General features: G+C 41.9%; 1 protein-coding gene across 1 annotated transcript in view; it reads right to left on the bottom strand.

Annotated features, from left to right (window-relative positions):
* The window catches only part of LOC124132417, an 84,167-nt gene that overhangs the window by 800 nt on the left and 59,979 nt on the right, over window positions 1-23,388 (bottom strand). The window contains exons 26-28 of the mRNA XM_048403471.1: window positions 2,848-22,744; window positions 2,381-2,465; window positions 427-509 (exon numbers count right to left, since the gene is read on the bottom strand). Coding sequence (XP_048259428.1) covers window positions 427-509; window positions 2,381-2,465; window positions 2,848-22,744 — 20,065 coding nt within the window. The remainder of the gene's footprint in view (window positions 1-426; window positions 510-2,380; window positions 2,466-2,847; window positions 22,745-23,388) is intronic.

Here is a 23,388-nt window from a genome sequence, read left to right as displayed (position 1 = left end):
CATATGGTAATTTTGATGTCACTTTACTATTTCTAAGGGGCCCAGTTGGCCCAGTTGTCTAAGCTGCTGCAGTTCGCTGTGATTAGTTGCATCCCTTGGGCACGGCAAAGCCTATGGTCATGGGTTCAAATCCAGGTTCTCCACGATTATGTTTCTAGGTTTGTCAGCACCATGCCTGTGCTCATGTGTGCCTGTGCTCAGTGATTGACATAATGAGCATCGATCAATTGGGATACAATGACATGCATCAACCAAGTCAGCGAGCCTGACCACCCCATTCCATGAATCGCCATATACAACAAGCATGGGTTGCTGAAGACCTAGCTATTCTACTCCGGATCTTCACAGGTAGTAGTAGTAGTAGTAGTAGTAGTAGTAGTAGTACACACAGACAACCAAGTCCTTGTGAGTGATCTGATTGCTTACCGAGAACTGTTATCCATGAGATCAGGACTGCCAGAGGACCGGCTGTGTTCCTCTCTCATGCTCTGGATCTCATCATCTATGGCCTGATGACAAAATAACATTAACTGAAACATTTATCATACATTTTTGCCACTATCAATCATAAGAATTACAAGGCTCAAAGTCCTGAATGAATGATCCCTCTGACCATAATATAAATGTCAATGCCAGAGGTGAGGTGAGGTGAAATGGGGTTTAACGTCGCGTCCAAGATTATTGCACTTATATATAGCGACGTGCATGCACGTGTATGTGTGTGTGTGTGTTTGTGGCTGCTTGTACTAGTCCGGACTGATGCCGATTTATAGTGCTAGCTCACTGAGATACCATGCCGCAGTTTAACATGAATACCCCACTCAGACACAGTATACTGACTCCAAGCCGACCAGTCCTTGTTTTAGCCCCTTAATGCCGAGCGCCAGACAGGGTAACAACAAGTACCATCTTTTAACGTCTTTTGGTATGACGCGTCTGGGGATCGAACCCCGGACCTTCCGCTCTCCGGGTGGACGCTCTTCCATTAGACCACGGAGGCGGTCTGTCAATGCCAGAGAATAATCTGACTCAACTATCAGCTGAAACAGATTTATATGCTACAACAAGAACTTCTTTGAAATTCTTTGCTGAAGTTAGATGGTGACGATCAGAACTGAAAATACATCTTGGTTTTAATTTATTACATAAAAAATAAAAATAAATTAAATTAAATTAAATTATTTGACATATGACAGGAAAATAATTTATGTCCACAAAATGCAGACTATTTATCAAACTTCTCTTCTGCAGGTCCACACTGAGCTCCCCACCAACCGTTGTAACATGAGGGAATTATGTCATCTTTTGACAAACATGGTAAACAAGAACACAGACTAAGATTTAGCTATTTTAATGAACTCACTGTGCATAGATAAAAAAGTGTGTAGACGTTGACTCTTATTTCCATGTGTATAACCTGATGATCACATCACATCAACACTAAAAGGGCATTTCTGTAACAGGCATCTCGGGACTGCTTAAGACGTGTATTCACCATAAAGGATTTATTACTAAATACATAAATTGCAAGTGATAACATGGTACCAGATTGGCTAACTAGCTATCTCCTTTTGTGTTTACGTTTCCCATAAACCAAGAAAGAAATTAGGCCATGCCTGCTAATGCTGTTGTTGCCTGATAATAAAATGGACAGGCTTGTGTTTAAAGCTCTGAACTATGTCCCTGCTTTCATATCAATTGTTGTCTACAGTTATTTTTATGTTAATGAATAAATAAACATTCTGTGAAGTTCTTATTGTTGACAGATTTACTTATAAGAATTGACTGCAATATGTTTTTGCATTTATGGAGTCATGAATGTAAAACTATTTGTGTGCACACTTTGCTTAAATCCACATAGTGGATTTACACAGTCTGCACCCTGTTTTTTTACATTTATACCGACATAAATGCAAAAACCATTGAAGTCAATTCTTAAATAACCAATATTGCCTGTCAGTACATGACATACACTGCACAACATATATTAAGATGTGTTTATATTCCATACAAAAGACATAAGTAATGTGTTTGCACTTGAGTATTGAGTAAATTAAACTCTGAACTTATTTTATCTTATTCATACTCAGTATGAAGTCAACATGTGCCTTATTACAATAAGGGTTTGCTTGGAAATATCATAATTTTAATCTGAAAAACTTTGAAAACGCATATTCATCTTTAAATCAATATAAGAAAAGATGTGGTTTTTGCTCAAGTCCAACTCCAAATACATCGAACAACATTCGAAGTCATACCCAGAACAGCTAAATTTGATTTTTGTGGCTATCTTGTCAAATATTACAAAAGCATGGAATCGATGTAAGTGTTTGAGTACATATTGAGCATTCTGCTCGCTACTTTCTGCACTATGTACTACCTCCTGTGTGATGCTCCTGTTGTTACTGCCAGCTCTCTGCGGTGTATTCAAGACAGAAAAGGAAGCCGATGAGGAACGGGGTGAGCTGAAACAATACCAATACATACATTACAGTCGGAACACCAAGAACTGATCTAGTCTTATATACACGTGAAGATTCGGGTTAGAATTGGTTCTTCAGCAACTCATGCTTGTCATAAGATGGGACTGAGTGGTCAAACTCGCTGACTTTTTTGATGCACGTCATCCCATTAGCTTAGATCGATGCTCACTTTATTGTCTGGTCCAGACACAATTAATTAGAACTGGAATATTGCTGAGTGCGGCATTAAGCAACAAACAAACAAAACTATTTGCAACATAATGTGCACCAGATCATTGAGAATGTTTTTTAAATAAAAGAGAGGCCTTAGTATTCCCTTGAAGTAAATGAAACTTATAACATGCTACATTTCCCCTGAACACACCTGGTCATTGGCACTGACATGAGCCTCTGCCTGGCTTCCAGCTGCCTCAGTGAAGACTGCGCCTCCAGAATCTGCCTCTGGTTCAGCTGTCTGATGATGGCAGTTTCCTCTATCAGTTGATCTGGGTCAACACCATTTGACATGATCTGGGCGGCTGACACACTCCGGGAGGGGGGACAGTAAACACTGGTATCGCGGTAACTGTTGTGACTGTAGAGGGAACCAGTACTGTGGTGTCTGGACATTGATTCCAAATAAATGTCCCTTGTGTCGTTTGTTCTAGGCACACTGTAGCCATGATGATTGTACATTGAAGGGCACAGGGTTCTATCGGGAGAGAAGCTGGATTCTCGAGATGAATTCAGAGAGTACCGGGATTCAGTTAAGTAGTAATCTGATATTGGGGATACTGATCTTGATTTGATTTGCTGAAGCTCATCCTCTGATTCTGCTACAATTTTCTTCCTGAGGCCAACAAGGTGCCTCTTGCGCTGTTTTGGTGTCATATAATTGGGGGTAAATTCTGGCGCTGACTGCTCAAAGCTCGGAGAACTCCGTCCTCTCTCTGTTGCCCCAGATGTGTGTGGCTTTAGAGGACTGTAGCTGCGAGTTCTCTGATACATTTCCTGTTCCCGTAATCTCTCCAGTTTGAATGATTCAATCTCAGCTCTCCTTTTCATCTTTACAATGTCACTGTTTCGAGCCTTCCTCCTCCCCCGGCCTCGAGACTTCAGACGCTGCTTTGTTTCTATAGCAGCTTCCATTTCCCGTCTTGACTCTTTGAATTGCTGCCTGTAGTTGGAGACATATTCTTTGGTGACTCTGCTCAGACCAGCATTACTTGCTGTAAGTTCAACATACTCTTTCTCCCACGAATCTTCCAGGGAGGCAAGCAACATATCGGTCTGTCCAATGCAATAGTTCATCTTAGCTTCCAGTAGCTCCACAGTGAGGCTCGAGGGCAAGTAATTCAGTGAGAGCAGTTCAATGATTTCTATTCTTTCCCTTTCAAGTCTCTCTAGTTCCGACTGAATTCTAACGGAGTCTGTTGATGTTGACTTCACAGACACCTGACGACATCTGTCACTGCTGAAGCTGGAGTCAAAGGTGGAATCTTCACAATCTGTCTGTGTGAACTCATCAGAACTATCCACACATGCCTCCACTCCGGTGCTCACATAACTCCTGCTTGGTCTGCTAGTGGTGTGTGATGGACTATCACTGGCTGACAGATAGCTATCATCATCAATTATCTCCGGCATGGTTGACGGTGACATACAGGGCGTGGTCGAGTTGTCACTGAGAATGTCCTCCACAACATCATCGCTTACATTAATATGAATCTGAGGATGGCTATGGTGGTTCAAATAATTAAAGCTATGGGTTGTCTGTGTTGCACTTGCACGTGGATGTGGAGTTTGTGAGCAGTCACTTACTGTCACAGGTTCAGGAGTCTGTGTGGTTTCACTGATGTTAGCATTCAAGATTTGTGATTCAGTCGTATCTGATGGTAGTACACACAATTGTCTGTTTTCACTGCCATTTTCACTGCTGTTATTCTTGTTCATGTGTGTTTCTGTACCAAAATAGTTATCTGAAGAATCTGATGATGGCAAAACACTTTTTCTCTCCATATTTTCCTGTTCAAAGCTGGTCCTCTGACTGTTATAGGCTTGTTCTGTTGCAGTGCCTATTCTTAGAGTAAGGTCCTCAACTTCTAATGCCTTCAGTATTTCTTCCCGGTTTAGTTGTGGTTCTCGCTCATCAGTGTGTGCCGGCCTATCTCTCTGAGTGTCTGGTGGACTGCCTTCCATGCTGCCATTGTTGGAACCACCTTGTTCAATGACAGTAACTGGAGACATGCTGCTTGAAGAGGAGGATGGTGGAGACCCTCTTGATTTGGGAGATAGTGTTGTGGATTTTTCCCGTGAACGTTCCAGAAGATCCATCATCCGCGAATGTTCTCTTCTAAGCCCATCAATGTCTTTTCCTACAGTTGTTAGCACTGATGGAAGTGATAATTCATCACTCTGTACATTTGTTATGCAACCCCTTTCAGTAAAAGTATCTTGTGGAGATTCCTCATCTGTAAATGAACCAGGATTTGTTTGAAGTGCAGGTTCTGAATTTCTTCCTTCTATTAGATTCAGCTTCCTGGTTTCAGGTGATTTAACCTCACGTTGAAAACTAGGTCCTGAACCGGAAACATTGGCCACGACTTCTGGCAAATCTGTTTCACTGTTCCCGTTCACAAGAGAAATCCTATTTTCAGAATATACAAGCGTTTCAGTATCACATATATCACTTTCTGTTTGAACACTGGTTCTTGTGTCATATAATTTCTCCATACGTGCATCCTCCTCTTCTGTCCGGACACAAACACCGGTTGTAGTTACATGATTTTTAGCATGTTCCAAATTTTGTTGACTCTCCACTGAATGATTTTCATAATGTTGAGTTTTGATATCTTCATCTGTCTGTAGCAAGTGCGGTAACATCTCTGTGGATGATGACTCCTGTTCCTCATCAGTTTGTACACCAACACAAACATAATCTGTAAAGTCTGCAGACACAGAGGCATCCTTCATGGCAGATCGTTGGACTTTCCCATCCTCCTCATCACTGGGGTGGAAGAGTTCTAAATCTGTTTGAGCACTGCTTGTCAACTGGGCATGAACATCAGAGAACATACTTGAACCTCTTGTCAAACTGTCATGATGTGTAAAGTATGCAGACACAGAGGCATCCTTCATGGCAGATCGTTGGACTTTCCCATCCTCCTCCTCATCACTGGGGTGGAAGAGTTCTGAATCTGTTTGAGCACTGCTTGTCAACGGGGCATGAACATCGGAGAACATACTTGAACCTCTTGTCAAACTGTCAGGATGTGTAAAGTCTGCAGACACAGAGGCATCCTTCATGGCAGATCGTTGGACTTTCCCATCCTCCTCCTCATCACTGGGGTGGAAGAGTTCTGAATCTGTTTGAGCACTGCTTGTCAACTGGGCATGAACATCGGAGAACATACTTGAACCTCTTGTCAAACTGTCATGATGTGTAAAGTCTGCAGACACAGAGGCATCCTTCATGGCAGATCGTTGGACTTTCCCATCCCCCTCCTCATCACTGGGGTGGTAGAGTTCTGAATCTGTTTGAGCACTGCTTGTCAACTGGGCATGAACATCAGAGAACATACTTGAACCTCTTGTCAAACTGTCATGATGTGTAAAGTCTGCAGACACAGAGGCATCCTTCATGGCAGATCGTTGGACTTTTCCATCCTCCTCCTCATCACTGGGGTGGAAGAGTTCTGAATCTGTTTGAGCACTGCTTGTCAACGGGGAATGAACATCGGAGAACATTGGCAAACCTCTTGCTAAACTGTATGTCCTATTGGTAGACATATTTTGACCATGCTGGCTTAGTGATGTGCTATCAGTTTGTGTAATGATTGAATGTGATCTAGTGCCAGTTTGGCTGTATGTTTCTGTCATGTCATATTGTTGTGATGGTCTTCTCAGTGATACACCTTCGACCGTTCTGTAGTTAATTAGATCTAGTCTTGCTTCTCCTGAATGCTGTTGTTGATAGTTCATATGCTGTGGCCTTGCATGGTACTGATGAACCCTTTCTGTACCTCTCTGCATCAAAGGATCAACTGATACACTTAACGTCTGGGTTTCAGAGTCAGTCATCTTACCTCCAGTAGAAGAATCAGTTTGTGCAGATGCATCGCACAATCTCACATTCTGATATTGTCTTTGAATATGACCATGTGGAGAGGAATCTGTATTCTGACTCTGTCCATGAAACACTGCCAGTCTGTGTTCTTCATTGCTTGTATTAAGTATTCTGGAAAACTGTCCTTGTCTCACAGAACTCTCATTATCAAAATGTAGCTGATTTCTGATGGGTGTTTGATTTTCTGAGCTAGTCCTATGGATAGCAAGGCTATCTGTTTGAGTTGATACACTGGAAAGATAGCTTCTGCTGGAAGCAAATGAGGTAACAGATGGGGAGTTGGCCAAGGAGCTAAATCCTGAGTCCCTCCTGGTCAAGGCATAGTATTCTTCATCTGACGAAAAGTCTCGATACTGGTAGCCTACATCAGGAGGCAGTGGGTGAGGTGGTTGACGTCTCATTGTTCTGCTTGCCATATATTTAGATGTAGGAGGTGGCTGATATCCTTTCACTGTCTCATTTGTTTGTGATGTTTGTGACTTCATGCAGACATCTGGGGTAATGTTCTCTTCATCGGTTTGAATTCCGGCAGTACTTACATTACTTCCCACGTTATCTGTCTGAGTACTACACTCATTCAAAACGCATGTCTGACTCCACTGAGATACATGATGGATGGCAGTAAGAGATGATTGATCTCTTTGTGAACACTGTGATATCTGTTGAGATGAATATTTCTGAGATGAGACTGGCTGCCAATTATTTGGAGGTTCACCAATATCTTGAAAAGGTTGAGATTGTGTAGAACTGTTAGAATGATTATGTTCTGTTATCAATTTTGCATGTCTCTGTAAGTCTGTAATGCATTCACTTTGCGGATTCATCTCAGAGATATGTGTTGCATGTCTTGATGAATTTTCAGCCATTGATTGAGTCTTTAGTTGCCATACAACACTTTCACATGACGGCATTGTCCGATCAACAAGTTCTTCATGTTGGGTATCAATGGAAGGATTAGTTTCCATGCTTTCTGCCTGCCCCAGCATCAGCCTTGGCTGTAATCCAGAAAGTCCATGAGAACTAATTTCTCTTTCCTGATCTCTCACACTATTTGTGTGGTAACTTTCATCTCTACCAACAGGGATAACAGTTGGAAGAACAGCATCCTTATTCTCCTCTTGAGGCTGCTTGTAGTTATCAACTGCTTCTATAATTCCTGGGAGAGATCTGTGCACAGTTTCTGATACTTCATATTTAGGCAATGTCTCTGATGGCGCTGATCTTTCCACTGGAACTTGGATTGCAGCATCTGTTTCATGCAAGTAGGAGTTGTTCGTTGTTTCTTTGACTTCAGTAGCTGATCTTGGTACATCTACTTGTGGAGTAGCTGTTTCCTTACCTGGCACAAACACATATATTAAACTCTCACTAGAAGAATGTGCACTGTCTCCAATTGCTTTCGCGGCAGAAAGAGATTCATATGATAAGGACTGTTCTGGAAGTTCTGGCTCAGGGCTTTCACTGGGGATATTTGACATTGACAGAGACTTTTCTTTGGACATTGCATATCCCCCTTGATTTATCTCAACACTCTCACCATCATGAACAGTTGTGATGCTAGAGCTTTCTCTTTCTGTACAGCCTGTGTTCAAAAGTGGATGTGGCTTATCCTCCATGTCTCCTTGTCGGCCATTATGAGTGTGAACCCTGGTGGTGGTACTGGTTGTACCTGTTTCCACTGACTGCAGCACTAGAACCTCAGGGCTGTTACTTGTTGTGTGTCTAGTCTCACATGAGTTACCTTCTCCTTGCCCCAACTCTACTTCATCAGCATCATACACATTCCCTGAATCTTTCAGTGAGGCCCTTTCCCGTACTTCATCCTTGGAAACTAATGTAAGGTAGTCTTCAGGTGACAATGTTTCATGTGATGTCTGTCCAACTTGACGTTCTTGTTGGTAGATATGTTTTGGTGTGTCTTGTTCTTTACTTTGGCTACTTCGTGGGGATGAAGACTCAAGGTCAGTGTAGTCAGAACTTATGGCAGAGTCACTCTGATCCCTGTATTTCAGCTTCTTAATTTCTTCTTTAACTTCCTTACGTAAAGCTTTCCTTTCAGTTTCAGTTTCAATATTGTCAATGTTCGAAACTAGTTCCAAAAGGTACCTGTTCTCTTTTGTTTTTGTGTTATGTACTGACAAACTTGGTTCTGATCCAGATATTACAGGCTTCAGAAAATCAGTGGATGGCATTTGAGAGAAATGTCTGTCTGACATCTGTGGACTTGTCATTTCATTGTTTGATTCTGAAACATGTTCTTCTCTGGTCTTCTCAAGTCGTACAACTGATGCTTCTGGTTGCAAGGACTGAGTGTTACTTGTGGCATTATAGGGATTTACATTCACACCTTTGGTGCCATTTGTTTCACAAAGAATATGATGCTGAGAATAAGGGGCATCGTGGTGAGAAATGTTATCGCTGGTTTTCACATTTTCAACTGATGCTCTTTCACGCACAAGACTGTCACTGGAGTCCATCTGATAAGTAGAATCAGTATCACCTTTCCTCTGACCAGGATCATTTGTATTCAGCTCTAATGCCAACTGTAAACTCGTGCTATATCCAGCATTTCGGCCATGAACCCAAGTGGTTGTAATATTGGCAGGTTCAATAGATTTAGCTCCTTGCTTCAAATCAGCTCTTGCCAAAGGATTTTCAGTGATTTTTCCTAACACAGCTTTGCTTTTCATGAGTGATTGTGAGTTTTCTTGAGAACTTCTTTCGGGGAATAGACTGCCTGAGTTTTCACGCTTCACATTTAAACCCTTATAGTCAGTGTTATGTGGTTCCTCTCTGTGATTATAAGAATCAAACACATCAAGTAATGCTTTCCTGTCTTCTCCAGTAATGTGTACATAGGGCGTTTGTTTGGCTTCTTGATGAGCATCAGCTTCCTTCTGGCCAACATGCTGTTGCCAAATTCTTTGATCATCGGATATAAAGAAATCAACTGTCTCTGTGTCTTCCCTGTAATCATCAGCTTCCTTCTGGTCAACACCTGGAGGTGCATTCTTGTCATCATCAGATACAAGTACATTTGCAGGTCGTGTGGTGTCTTGCTGAGTATCAGGTTTCTTCTTAACACTCTGTTGCCAACTTCTACGATAATCAGATAGGAACAAATCAATTGAATCTGTGACTTCCTTGTAATCGTCATCTTTAGAATGGTCATCATCAGTTACAGGTACAGAAGATGTTTGTTTGGATTCTTGATGACAATTAGCTATCTTCTCAAAATTATGTTGCCCAATTCTTTGATCATCAGATATGAACAGGTCAACTGTCTCTGTATGTTCCCTGTAATCATCAGCTTCCTTCTGGTCAACAAGGGACGATGCTTTCCTGTCATCATCAGTTACAGGTACAGAGGATGTTTGTTTTGCTCCTTGATGAGAAGCAGCTTCTTTCTCTTTGACATGCTGTTGCCAATTTCTCTTATCATCAGATATGAACAGGTCAACTGTCTCTGTGTGTTCCCTGTAATCATCAGCCTCCTCCTGGTCAACAAGGGACGATGCTTTCCTGTCATCAGTTACAGGTACAGAAGATGTTTGTTTGGCTTCATGATGAGAAGCAGCTTCCTTCTCTTCAACATTTTGTTGCCCTATTCTTTGATCATCAGATATGAACAGGTCAACTGTCTCTGTGTGTTCCCTGTATTCATCAGGTTCCTTCTGGACAACATCTGCAGATGCTTCCTTCTCTTCAACATTTTGTTGCCCTATTCTTTGATCATCAGATATGAACAGGTCAACCGTCTCTGTGTGTTCCCTGTAATCATCAGTTTCCTTCTGATCAACATCTGCAGATGCTTTCCTGTCATCATCAGTTACAGGTACAGAGGATGTTTGTTTTGCTCCTTGATGAGATTCAGCTTCTTTCTCTTGGACATGCTGTTGCCCAATTCTTTGATCATCAGATATGAACAGGTCAACTGTCTCTGTGTGTTCCCTGTAATCATCAGCCTCCTCCTGGTCAACAAGGGACGATGCTTTCCTGTCATCAGTTACAGGTACAGAAGATGTTTGTTTGGCTTCATGATGAGAAGCAGCTTCCTTCTCTTCAACATTTTGTTGCCCTATTCTTTGATCATCAGATATGAACAGGTCAACTGTCTCTGTGTGTTCCCTGTATTCATCAGCCTCCTTCTGGACAACATCTGCAGATGCTTCCTTCTCTTCAACATTTTGTTGCCCTATTCTTTGATCATCAGATATGAACAGGTCAACCGTCTCTGTGTGTTCCCTGTAATCATCAGCTTCCTTCTGGTCAACATCTGCAGATGCTTTCCTGTCATCATCAGGTACAGGTACAGAAGATGTTTGTTTGCCTCCTTGATGAAAATCAGCTTCCTTCTCTTGGACATGCTGTTGCCCAATTCTTTGATCATCGGATATGAACAGGTCAACCGTCTCTGTGTGTTCCCTGTAATCATCAGCTTCCTTCTGGTCAACATCTGCAGATGCTTTCCTGTTGTTATCAGTAACAAGTACAGAAGATGTTTGTTTGCCTCCTTGATGTGAACCAGCTTCCTTCTCTTCAACATTCTGTTGCCCAATTCTTTGATCATCAGATATGAACAGGTCAACTGTCTCTGTGTGTTCCCTGTAATCATCAGCCTCCTTCTGGCCAACATTTGCAGATGCTTTCCTGTCATCATCAGTTATAGGTACAGAGGATGTTTGTTTGCCTCCTTGATGAAAATCAGCTTCCTTCTCTTCAACATTCTGTGGCCCGATTCTTTGATTATCAGATATGATCAGGTCAACTGTCTCTGTGTGTTCCCTGTAATCATCAGCTTCCTTCTGGTCAACATCTGCAGATGCTTTCCTGTTGTTATCAGTAACAAGTACAGAGGATGTTTGTTTGCCTCCTTGATGTGAATCAGCTTCCTTCTCTTCAACATTCTGTGGCCCGATTCTTTGATTATCAGATATGATCAGGTCAACTGTCTCTGTGTGTTCCCTGTAATCATCAGCTTCCTTCTGGCCGACAAGGGTAGATGCTTTCCTGTCGTCATCAGTTACAGGTACAAAAGATGTTTGTTTGCCTCCTTGATGAGAATCAGCTTCTTTCTCTTGGACATACTGTTGCCAAATTCTTTGATCATCGGATATAAAGAAATCAACTGTCTCTGTGTGTTCCCTGTAATCATCAGCTTCCTTCTGGTCACAATCTGCAGCTGCTTTCCTGTCGTCATCAGTTACAGGTAAAAAAGATGTTTGTTTGGCTCCTTGGAGAGAATCAGCTTCCTTCTCTTGGACATGCTGTTGCCTAATTCTTTGATCATCGGATATAAAGAAATCAACTGTCTCTGTGTGTTCCCTGTAATCATCAGCTTCCTTCTGGCCAACAAGGGTAGATGCTTTCCTGTCATCATCAGTTACAGGTACAAAAGATGTTTGTTTGCCTCCTTGATGAGCAACAGCTTCCTTCTCTTCAACATGCTGTAGCCCAATTCTTTGATCATTAGATATGAACAGGTCAACTGTCTCTGTGTGTTCCCTGTAATCATCAGCTTCCTTCTGGTCAACATCTGCAGATGCTTTCCTGTCATCATCAGGTACAGGTACAGAGGATGTTTGTTTTGCTCCTTGATGAGATTCAGCTTCTTTCTCTTGAACATGCTGTTGCCCAATTCTTTGATTATCAGATATGAACAGGTCAACTGTCTCTGTGTGTTCCCTGTAATCATCAGCTTCCTTCTGGCCAACAAGGGTAGATGCTTTCCTGTCTTCATCAGTTACAGGTACAAAAGATGTTTGTTTGCCTCCTTGATGAGAATCAGCTTCTTTCTCTTGGACATGCTGTTGCCCAATTCTTTGATCATCGGATATAAAGAAATCAACTGTCTCTGTGTGTTCCCTGTAATCATCAGCTTCCTTCTGGTCACAATCTGCAGCTGCTTTCCTGTCATCATCAGTTATAGGTACAAAAGATGTTTGTTTGGCTCCTTGGAGGGAATCAGCTTCCTTCTCTTGGACATGCTGTTGCCTAATTCTTTGATCATCGGATATAAAGAAATCAACTGTCTCTGTGTGTTCCCTGTAATCATCAGCTTCCTTCTGGCCAACAAGGGTAGATGCTTTCCTGTCATCATCAGTTACAGGTACAAAATATGTTTGTTTGCCTCCTTGATGAGCAACAGCTTCCTTCTCTTCAACATGCTGTAGCCCAATTCTTTGATCATCAGATATGAACAGGTCAACTGTCTCTGTGTGTTCCCTGTAATCATCAGCTTCCTTCTGGTCAACATCTGCAGATGCTTTCCTGTCATCAATACTTACAGGTACAGAGGATGTTTGTTTTGCTCCTTGATGAGATTCAGCTTCTTTCTCTTGGACATGCTGTTGCCCAATTCTTTGATCATCGGATATGAACAGGTCAACTGTCTCTGTGTGTTCCCTGTAATCATCAGCTTCCTTCTGGTCAACATCTGCAGATGCTTTCCTGTCATCATCAGGTACAGGTACAGAGGATGTTTGTTTTGCTCCTTGATGAGATTCAGCTTCTTTCTCTTGGACATGCTGTTGCCCCATTCTTTGATCATCAGATATGAACAGGTCAACTGTCTCTGTGTGTTCCCTGTAATCATCAGCCTCCTTCTGGCTAACAAGGGTAGATGCTTTCCTGTCATCATCAGTTACAGGTACAAAAGATGTTTGTTTGCCTCCTTGATGAGCAACAGCTTCCTTCTCTTCAACATGCTGTAGCCCAATTCTTTGATCATTAGATATGAACAGGTCAACTGTCTCTGTGTGTTCCCTGTAATCATCAGCTTCCTTCTGGTCAACATCTGCAGATGCTTTCCTGTCATCATCAGGTACAGGTACAGAAGATGTTTGTTTGACTCCTTGATGAGATTCAGCTTCTTTCTCTTGGACATGCTGTAGCCCAATTCTTTGATCATCAGATATGAACAAGTCAACCGTCTCTGTGTGTTCCCTGTAATCTTCAGCCTCCTTCTGGCCAACATCTGCAGATGCTTTCATGTCATCATCAGTTATAGGTACAGAGGATGTTTGTTTGCCTCCTTGATGAGCATCAGCTTCCTTCTCTTCAACATGCTGTTGCCCAATTCTTTGATCATCAGATATGAACAAGTCAACTGTCTCTGTGTGTTCCCTGTAATCTTCAGCCTCCTTCTGGCCAACATCTGCAGATGCTTTCATGTCATCATCAGTTATAGGTACAGAGGATGTTTGTTTGCCTCCTTGATGAGCATCAGCTTCCTTCTCTTCAACATTTTGTTGCCCAATTCTTTGATCATCAGATATGAACAGGTCAACCCTCTCTATGTGTTCCCTGTAATCATCAGCCTCCTTCTGGTCAACATCTGCAGATGCTTTCCTGTCATCATCAGGTACAGGTACAGATGATGTTTGTTTGACTCCTTGATGAAAATCAGCTTCCTTCTCTTGGACATGCTGTTGCCCAATTCTTTGATCATCGGATATGAACAGGTCAACTGTCTCTGTGTGTTCCCTGTAATCATCAGCTTCCTTCTGGTCAACATCTGCAGACGCTTTCCTGTCATCATCAGTTACAGGTACAGAGGATGTTTGTTTTGCTCCTTGATGAGATTCAGCTTCTTTCTCTTGGACATGCTGTTGCCCCATTCTTTGATCATCGGATATGAACAGGTCAACTGTCTCTGTGTGTTCCCTGTTATCATCAGCTTCCTTCTGGCCAACAAGGGTAGATGCTTTCCTGTCATCATCAGTTACAGGTACAGAGGATGTTTGTTTGCCTCCTTGATGAGAATCAGCTTCTTTCTCTTGGACATACTGTTGCCAAATTCTTTGATCATCGGATATAAAGAAATCAACTGTCTCTGTGTGTTCCCTGTAATCATCAGCTTCCTTCTGGTCACCATCTGCAGCCGCTTTCCTGTCGTCATCAGTTATAGGTACAAAAGATGTTTGTTTGGCTCCTTGGAGAGAATCAGCTTCCTTCTCTTGGACATGCTGTTGCCTAATTCTTTGATCATCGGATATAAAGAAATCAACTGTCTCTGTGTGTTCCCTGTAATCTTCAGCTTCCTTCTGGTCAACAAGGGTAGATGCTTTCCTGTCATCATCAGTTACAGGTACAAAAGATGTTTGTTTGGCTCCTTGATGAGCAACAGCTTCCTTCTCTTCAACATGCTGTAGCCCAATTCTTTGATCATTAGATATGAACAGGTCAACTGTCTCTGTGTGTTCCCTGTAATCATCAGCTTCCTTCTGGTCAACATCTGCAGATGCTTTCCTGTCATCATCAGTTACAGGTACAGAGGATGTTTGTTTTGCTCCTTGATGGGATTCAGCTTCTTTCTCTTGGACATGCTGTTGCCCAATTCTTTGATCATCAGATATGAACAGGTCAACTGTCTCTGTGTGTTCCCTGTAATCATCAGCCTCCTTCTGGTCAACATCTGCAGATGCTTTCCTGTCATCATCAGGTACAGGTACAGAAGATGTTTGTTTGTCTCCTTGATGAAAATCAGCTTCCTTCTCTTGGACATGCTGTTGCCCAATTCTTTGATCATCGGATATGAACAGGTCAACCGTCTCTGTGTGTTCCCTGTAATCATCAGCTTCCTTCTGGTCAACATCTGCAGATGCTTTCCTGTCATCATCACTTACAGGTACAGAGGATGTTTGTTTTGCTCCTTGATGAGATTCAGCTTCTTTCTCTTGGACATGCTGTTGCCCAATTCTTTGATCATCAGATATGAACAAGTCAACCGTCTCTGTGTGTTCCCTGTAATCTTCAGCCTCCTTCTGGCCAACATCTGCAGATGCTTTCCTGTCATCATCAGTTACAGGTACAAAAGATGTTTGTTTGCCTCCTTGATGAGGATCAGCTTCCTTCTCTTCAACATTTTGTTGCCCAATTCTTTGATCATCAGATATGAACAGGTCAACTGTCTCTGTGTGTTCCCTGTAATCATCAGCTTCCTTCTGGTCAACATCTGCAGATGCTTTCCTGTCATCATCAGTTACAGGTACAGAGGATGTTTGTTTTGCTCCTTGATGGGATTCAGCTTCTTTCTCTTGGACATGCTGTTGCCCAATTCTTTGATCATCAGATATGAACAGGTCGACTGTCTCTGTGTGTTCCCTGTAATCATCAGCCTCCTTCTGGTCAACATCTGCAGATGCTTTCCTGTCATCATCAGGTACAGGTACAGAAGATGTTTGTTTGTCTCCTTGATGAAAATCAGCTTCCTTCTCTTGGACATGCTGTTGCCCAATTCTTTGATCATCGGATATGAACAGGTCAACCGTCTCTGTGTGTTCCCTGTAATCATCAGCTTCCTTCTGGTCAACATCTGCAGATGCTTTCCTGTCATCATCACTTACAGGTACAGAGGATGTTTGTTTTGCTCCTTGATGAGATTCAGCTTCTTTCTCTTGGACATGCTGTTGCCCAATTCTTTGATCATCAGATATGAACAAGTCAACCGTCTCTGTGTGTTCCCTGTAATCTTCAGCCTCCTTCTGGCCAACATCTGCAGATGCTTTCCTGTCATCATCAGTTATAGGTACAGAGGATGTTTGTTTGCCTCCTTGATGAGGATCAGCTTCCTTCTCTTCAACATTTTGTTGCCCAATTCTTTGATCATCAGATATGAACAGGTCAACTGTCTCTGTGTGTTCCCTGTAATCATCAGCTTCCTTCTGGTCAACAAGGGACGATGCTTTCCTGTCATCATCAGTTACAGGTACAAAAGATGTTTGTTTGCCTCCTTGATGAGAAACAGCTTCCTTCTCTTCAACATTCTGTTGCCCAATTCTTTGATCATCAGATATGATCAGGTCAACTGTCTCTGTGTGTTCCCTGTAATCATCAGCCTCCTTCTGGTCAACATCTGCAGATGCTCTCCTGTCATCATCAGTTACAGGTAAAGAAGATGTATGTTTGCCTCCTTGATGAAAATCAGCTTCCTTCTCTTGGACATGCTGTTGCCCAATTCTTTGATCATCAGATATGAACAGGTCAACTGTCTCTGTGTGTTCCCTGTAATCATCAGCCTCCTTCTGGCCAACATCTGCAGATGGTTTCCTGTCATCAATACTTACAGGTACAGAGGATGTTTGTTTGCCTCCTTGATGAGAATCAGCGTCCTTCTCTTCAACATTATGTTGCCCAATTCTTTGATCATCAGATATGAACAGGTCAACTGTCTCTGTGTGTTCCCTGTAATCATCAGCTTCCTTCTGGTCAACAAGGGACGATGCTTTTCTGCCATCATCAGTTACAGGTACAGAGGATATTTGTTTGCCTCCTTGATGAGCATCAGCTTCCTTCTCTTCAACAAGGGACGATGCTTTCCTGTCATCAGTTACAGGTACAGAAGATGTTTGTTTGGCTTCATGATGAGAAGCAGCTTCCTTCTCTTCAACATTTTGTTGCCCTATTCTTTGATCATCAGATATGAACAGGTCAACTGTCTCTGTGTGTTCCCTGTATTCATCAGGTTCCTTCTGGACAACATCTGCAGATGCTTCCTTCTCTTCAACATTTTGTTGCCCTATTCTTTGATCATCAGATATGAACAGGTCAACCGTCTCTGTGTGTTCCCTGTAATCATCAGTTTCCTTCTGATCAACATCTGCAGATGCTTTCCTGTCATCATCAGTTACAGGTACAGAGGATGTTTGTTTTGCTCCTTGATGAGATTCAGCTTCTTTCTCTTGGACATGCTGTTGCCCAATTCTTTGATCATCAGATATGAACAGGTCAACTGTCTCTGTGTCTTCCCTGTATTTATTAGCCTCCTTCTGGTCAACATCTGCAAATGCTTCCCCGTCATCATCAGTTATATGTACAGAAGATGTTTGTTTGCCTCCTTGATGAGATTCAGCTTCCTTCTCTTGGACATGCTGTTGCCTAATTCTTTGATCATCGGATATAAAGAAATCAACTGTCTCTGTGTCTTCCCTGTAATCATCAGCTTCCTTCAGGGCAACATCTGGAGGTGCATTCTTGTCATCATCAGATACAAGTACATTCGCAGCTCGTGTGGTGTCTTGCTGAGTATCAGGTTTCTTCTTAACACCCTGTTGCCAACTTCTACGATAATCAGATAGGAACAAATCAAGTGACTCTGTGACTTCCCTGTATTCATCAGCTTCCATCTGGTCAACATCTTCAGATGTTTGTTTGGCTTCTTGAGTATCAGCGTCCTTCTCTTCAACATCCTGTTGCCCAATTCTTTGATCATCAGATTTGAACAAATCAATAGTGTCTGTGTTCTTCCTGTAATCTTCAGCTTCCTTCTGGTCAACATCTCCAGATACATTCCAGTTTTCACCAGGTATGTGTACATAAGGCGTTTCTGTGTCTTCTTGGTAAGCACCAGCTGTCTTCTCCACAAGATTCAGTTGCCTAATTCTGTGAACATCAGATTTGATCAAATCAGTTGTCTCCGTTTCTTCCCTGAAACCATCAGTTACCTTCTGGTCAACAAGTACATCAGCTGTTTGTTTGGCTTCCTGTCGAGTTTCAGCTTCCTTTTTGGTAACATTCTGTTGCCTACTTCTGCGATCATCAGGTATGAAGAAATCACTTGTTTGTGTGTCGTCCCTGTAACCAGCAGTTATTTTCTCATCATTTCCTGGATAGGCTTCCCTGTCTTCATCAGGTACATATACATTAGCTGTTTGTGTGTCTTCTCTCTCAGGGTCAGCTTCCTTTTGGTCAACATCTGCAGATGATTTCCTGTCTTCATCAGAAACGTGCACAGCACATGTTTGTGTGTCAATCATCTGTTGTTCCACGTAATCATCAGTTTCCTTTTGATCAACACCTGGAGATGCTTTCCTGTCATGGGGTTTGAGTACATGAACTGTTTGTCTGTCTTCTCTGTGAACATTAGCTTCTTTCTCAACATCCTGCAGCCTGCTTCTCAGATCCTTACATATGAACAGATCAACTGTTTGTGTGTCTTCTCTGCTATTATCAGTTACCTCCTGCCCAACATCTTCAGGAACTTTCCCATCACCATCAGATATGTGTACAGAAGATGTTTGTTTGGCTTCTTGATGAGCATCAGCTTCCTTCTGTTCAACATTCTGTTGCCCAATTCTTTGATCATCAGATATGAACAGGTCAACTGTCTCTGTGTGTTCCCTGTAATCATCAGCCTCCTTCTGGTCAACATCTGCAGATGCTTTCCTGTCATCATCAGTTACAGATACAGAGGATGTTTGTTTGGCTCCTTGATGAGCATCAGCTTCCTTCTGGTCAACATCTGCTGATGATTTCCTGTCTTCATCAGAAACATGTACAACATCTGCTTGTGTGTCAATCATTTGTGTGACTTCCTTGTAATCATCAGCTTTCTTCTGGTCAATAGCTGCTGATTTCCTGTCTTCATCAGAAACATGTACAGCATCTGCTTGTGCGTCAATCATCTGTGTGTCTTCCCTGTAATCATCAGCTTTCTTCTGGTCAACATCTGCTGATGATTTCCTGTCTTCATCAGAAACATGTACAGCATCTGCTTGTGCGTCAATCATCTGTGTGTCTTCCCTGTAATCATCAGCTTTCTTCTGGTCAACATCTGCTGATGATTTCCTGTCTTCATCAGAAACATGTACAGCATCTGCTTGTGCATCAATCATCTGTGTGACTTCCTTGTAATCACCAGCTTTCTTCTGGTCAACATCTGCTGATTTCCTGTCTTCATCAGAAACATGTACAGCATCTGCTTGTGCGTCAGTCATCTGTGTGTCTTCCCTGTAATCATCAGCTTTCTTCTGGTCAACATCTGCTGATGATTTCCTGTCTTCATCAGAAACATGTACAGCATCTGCTTGTGCGTCAATCATCTGTGTGTCTTTCCTGTAGTTATCAGATTCCTTCTTGTCAAAATCTGCAGGAACCTTCCTGTTATCATCAGGTATGAGTTCATTACCTGTTTGTGTGTCTTCTCTGAGAGCACCAGCTTCCTTCTCAACACCAAGTTGCCTGCTTCTCTGATCACCAGATACATACAAATCCATTGTTTGAGTGTCCTCACTGTGACCTTCAGACATTTTGGTGGTTGTTCTGTCTGGCAAAACATGACCTTGCTGATGTTGGTTACCCATTTGGTCTTCTGTTGGACTCTCCCTGATCACTTCATGGTGTACATGTCCATCACAAAGATCTATGTCACTACTGCCAGGTGAACTGTCTGGTAGAATGTGATTGTCTGATGCAACAATTTCTATCTCTTTGGTTGCTGTTGAATAATGTCCACAAATTGGATTATCACTTTCAGAATCATCAATGATGTGATCTGTTTCAAGTATGATGCCAGATACTTGACCATATTCCGTTATGTTTTGATGTGCTGATGTTGGCACACCACTATTTATTTGGTTCCTCGCTTCTCTTTCATCATTAGAAACAGTTTCATCAGACACATTCACACTGCATTCACTGCCTGATGCTTCAATTACTTGTATGGAAACATTACTTTCAGGTGCCAGGTTTTCTGCTTTTCTTAACTGTTGTCCTTGATTAACATTCATATCACATGGAGTTTGGGGCATAAAAGATGCTGATGATTGTTTGAAGTCATCTGTGCTTGGTATCTGAGAACCATCAGCCTTGGGACCTTGAGCCATTTCACCACGATGTAAACTATGCTGCTCTACAGGAACACTTTCAGACTCATGAGAGGACCTATTCAAGTCTGCATTCCATTCTAAGTCTCTTTGATCTTCCTTGGTACTCTTTTCAAACTCCATTTTTAATAATACACTGTTAGGACTTTGTTCACCAGAAGAAGTAAAGTTTTGTTCAGTACTCTCAGAATGTAAGGTGCCATCTCTTAGGGACATTTCCTGAGGTTGTGAAGGCACATCAGCTCTACTGTGACTTCTGTCTCCTATACTATTATCTTCCAAATCCAGATCAGAGGAAGTCACAGGTACTTTTTCAGAATCTTCTTGAGACAACTCCACTATGACAGAGCTATTTATAGCTTTTGTATTGTCCTTTCTATCACTCTCAGGTACATGTTTGGTCTTAGCTTGTTCATCATCTGACCTTTCTTCTGGTATGTCATGTAGGAATGTTGTTGAAGCTCTATCTATGCAAGGCAAAGACTGTACTGAACCCATTTCATCTGTAACCTTTGTCTCATCAGAAGACTTGATGGGTTCATCTCTTCCAAGTGTGTCATCACTAACATAGGGCAGTGTCATGCCACTCATACCAGCTAGAACACCCTGGCCATCAGCAAAATACAGAGCTTCTGAATTCCCAAAGTCTGAATTGACAAATGACTGTTTGATGGTTTCAGGAAATGATGTTTTGTTCTCTTGAACATGGATTGTGCTTTCTGTACTTGGGGAGACAGCATTTTGTTCTACAAGATGCAAATCAGCCCTAGGTTCTGTTGAGTAAGTTGCCACATCCTTATTGACATCATCAACAATGTATTCTGTGGTAGCCTTTCCTATAACAACCCATGGGGAATTAGATCTACCTTTCAGGTTAAGATCTGCATCCTCAGCATTCTGGTTGATGTGAAAGGGCTCAACCTGCCCCACTTGCACAGTTTCTGTCTGCCACTGAGGAAGTTCTCTGTGATTGTCTGTACTTAATGTTCCCCGCTGACTTGGGTTGCTTTGAGAACCATCACTGATGCCACTGACTTCGGACACAGGTCTTCCAGAATGTTGTGGATTAAGCAGAAGTGTTGTTTTCTGTTCTCCAGAAGAATCAGATACTCCTTCTAAACTATCGTCACTCATCTCACAGGGTTCATCAGAATAGTCCCTATCTAGTTCACAATTATCACCACACCCAGTTAGGCTTTGGGGATTGCTTCCAGAAATCATGTGACTTTCGGGGACTCCATCTCCTATGTTTGTCATCCCACTTTCTTTGGAGACAGCAGTTGGAATGTTCACAGGGCTTACAACATTCTTTGAACACACAGTCCCTTCAGCTTCATGCTCTATTTGCCCAAGCACTGAATCTCCCTCATAGACATAAGCAGCAGAATTGAAGTCCTCTTCCACAATCTGCCGCTCAACAGAGCTTTCCCTGCTAACACTGGAGTCTTGTAGAACATCCTCACACTCTAATGAATGATTGGACTCATACATTTTCTCTGTTACAATCACACCTGTGTCACGATTACCATTTCCCTTTTGCAACAACACTTTTTCTTTGGTGACTGACTCAAACCGGTCTTCTGTTTGGAATGTTTTAGTCTCTGTCAAGTTGATATTGATACTATCTGGGATAAAAGTTGCAGCAGTTTCTACCTGCCCACCAGCAATGGCTTTTGGTTTTAATCCATATGTTCTGTATTCAGTTTTTTCAACATTGTAACTAATGTCTGTCTTATCTTCATTGATAGTGACTTCATATTTGATTGTACTTCTTGAATTGTCATTTCTACTCTTAGTTGTAGAATCACGACTGACTCTAGTAACTGGATTTTCACTTTCACCATTTTGTACAGTTTTAGATTCCAATGAAGGCTCCTCACATGAATCTTTTGTGTTCTTGGATTGTTCATCATTTGCCCACACTACAGTGGGTGTAACAGTCAAGTTAGATCTCTTGGTGGCAACTCTCGTACTTTTAGTATATAGCTGTTCCGATGGTACAGAAGAGGGTACTGGTGAGAGAGAATCTCCTTCCTCTGAGCTCCACATATTGACAGGAGACCTCCTCATCTGTACACTGGCCCCCTCAGTCTGAGTGAAATCATTTGACATGCTGCCATCACTCTGGCCTGGGACACCCCTGGCATTGTCTGTGTCACTTCTTCCTTTCTCCAATACTGAGTTGTCACCAAGTCCTTGAAACAAAACTTCATCTGCTGGGGACTGAGAAAATCTCCGCATGACAGTTCCTAAGTCCAATGCAGGCATGTCATGCTGATGAGATCCAGCATTGTCTACTGAACCCAAGCCAGCCGTCAACTGGTCCATGGAATTTGTAAAGTTTGAGAATTCTTCTAAAGTCTCTTGATTTTCCTCTGGGTGAGTGAGTTGCTTCCCATCTGATTGAGTGAGTGAATCATCAGAATAGACACCATCAGTGTCTGAACTTTGATATTCATCTGAACTATGGTGTCTCCCTTTGTGCTTTGACACGGGGCGTCTTCTGCGTCTGGTGCCGGAGCCAGGTCTGGAGGACTGTCTTGAGTGATTAGCTGAAACAAGGAAAACAGTTTAGATACATGCCAGAAATGTCAACCTAAATTTTACATGAAATATTTCAAATTCTGAGTAATGAAATGTCAAGACAACCATTTCATATTTTTATCGTGAATTTCAGGCATTTGAGAAAATGAAACACTCATCCATATGTAACAATCAGAGGATCATTTGACATTCTTGCTCATCTATTTGGCTATCAAGCTTACTTTTGTTTTAAATGAGTCAATAACATGTTGGTAGTTGTTATCCCCAAACCTTCAGATGTCAGTATGATGGCACATGGCTGTTTCCTACTAGATGAGCTAACTTTGGACATGATTGACCTTTCTACAAAGTATAAATGTTTACTTGTATGTATTTCACTTTGAAAGCTTTACCATAAGACCTTATGTATAACGATTCAAGTCTAAAAGTTATTGCTTATTTTGTTACCTTAGTTAGTTTAAGCTAGTTACCATGCAGAGATTGTAACCACTGTTTTTTTAGCTAGTTAAGATTCAGTGAAACCTGGTAATGATATTATAGTCATATCAACTTTTATAGGAACATGATGATGTTGAATTGACAATGATATTGTCACATTGTTTTAAATAGTGTACAGATTGATAACACATTCCATTTTATCATATTTAATTAA

The sequence above is a fragment of the Haliotis rufescens genome, unplaced genomic scaffold, assembly GCF_023055435.1.
Source record: "Haliotis rufescens isolate VD_foot unplaced genomic scaffold, xgHalRufe1.0.p SCAF_3, whole genome shotgun sequence".
Classification (NCBI taxonomy): Eukaryota; Metazoa; Mollusca; class Gastropoda; order Lepetellida; family Haliotidae; genus Haliotis; species Haliotis rufescens.
The sequence above is the reverse complement of the archived record's forward strand: the minus strand, read 5'-3'. Positions and strand labels throughout refer to the sequence as shown.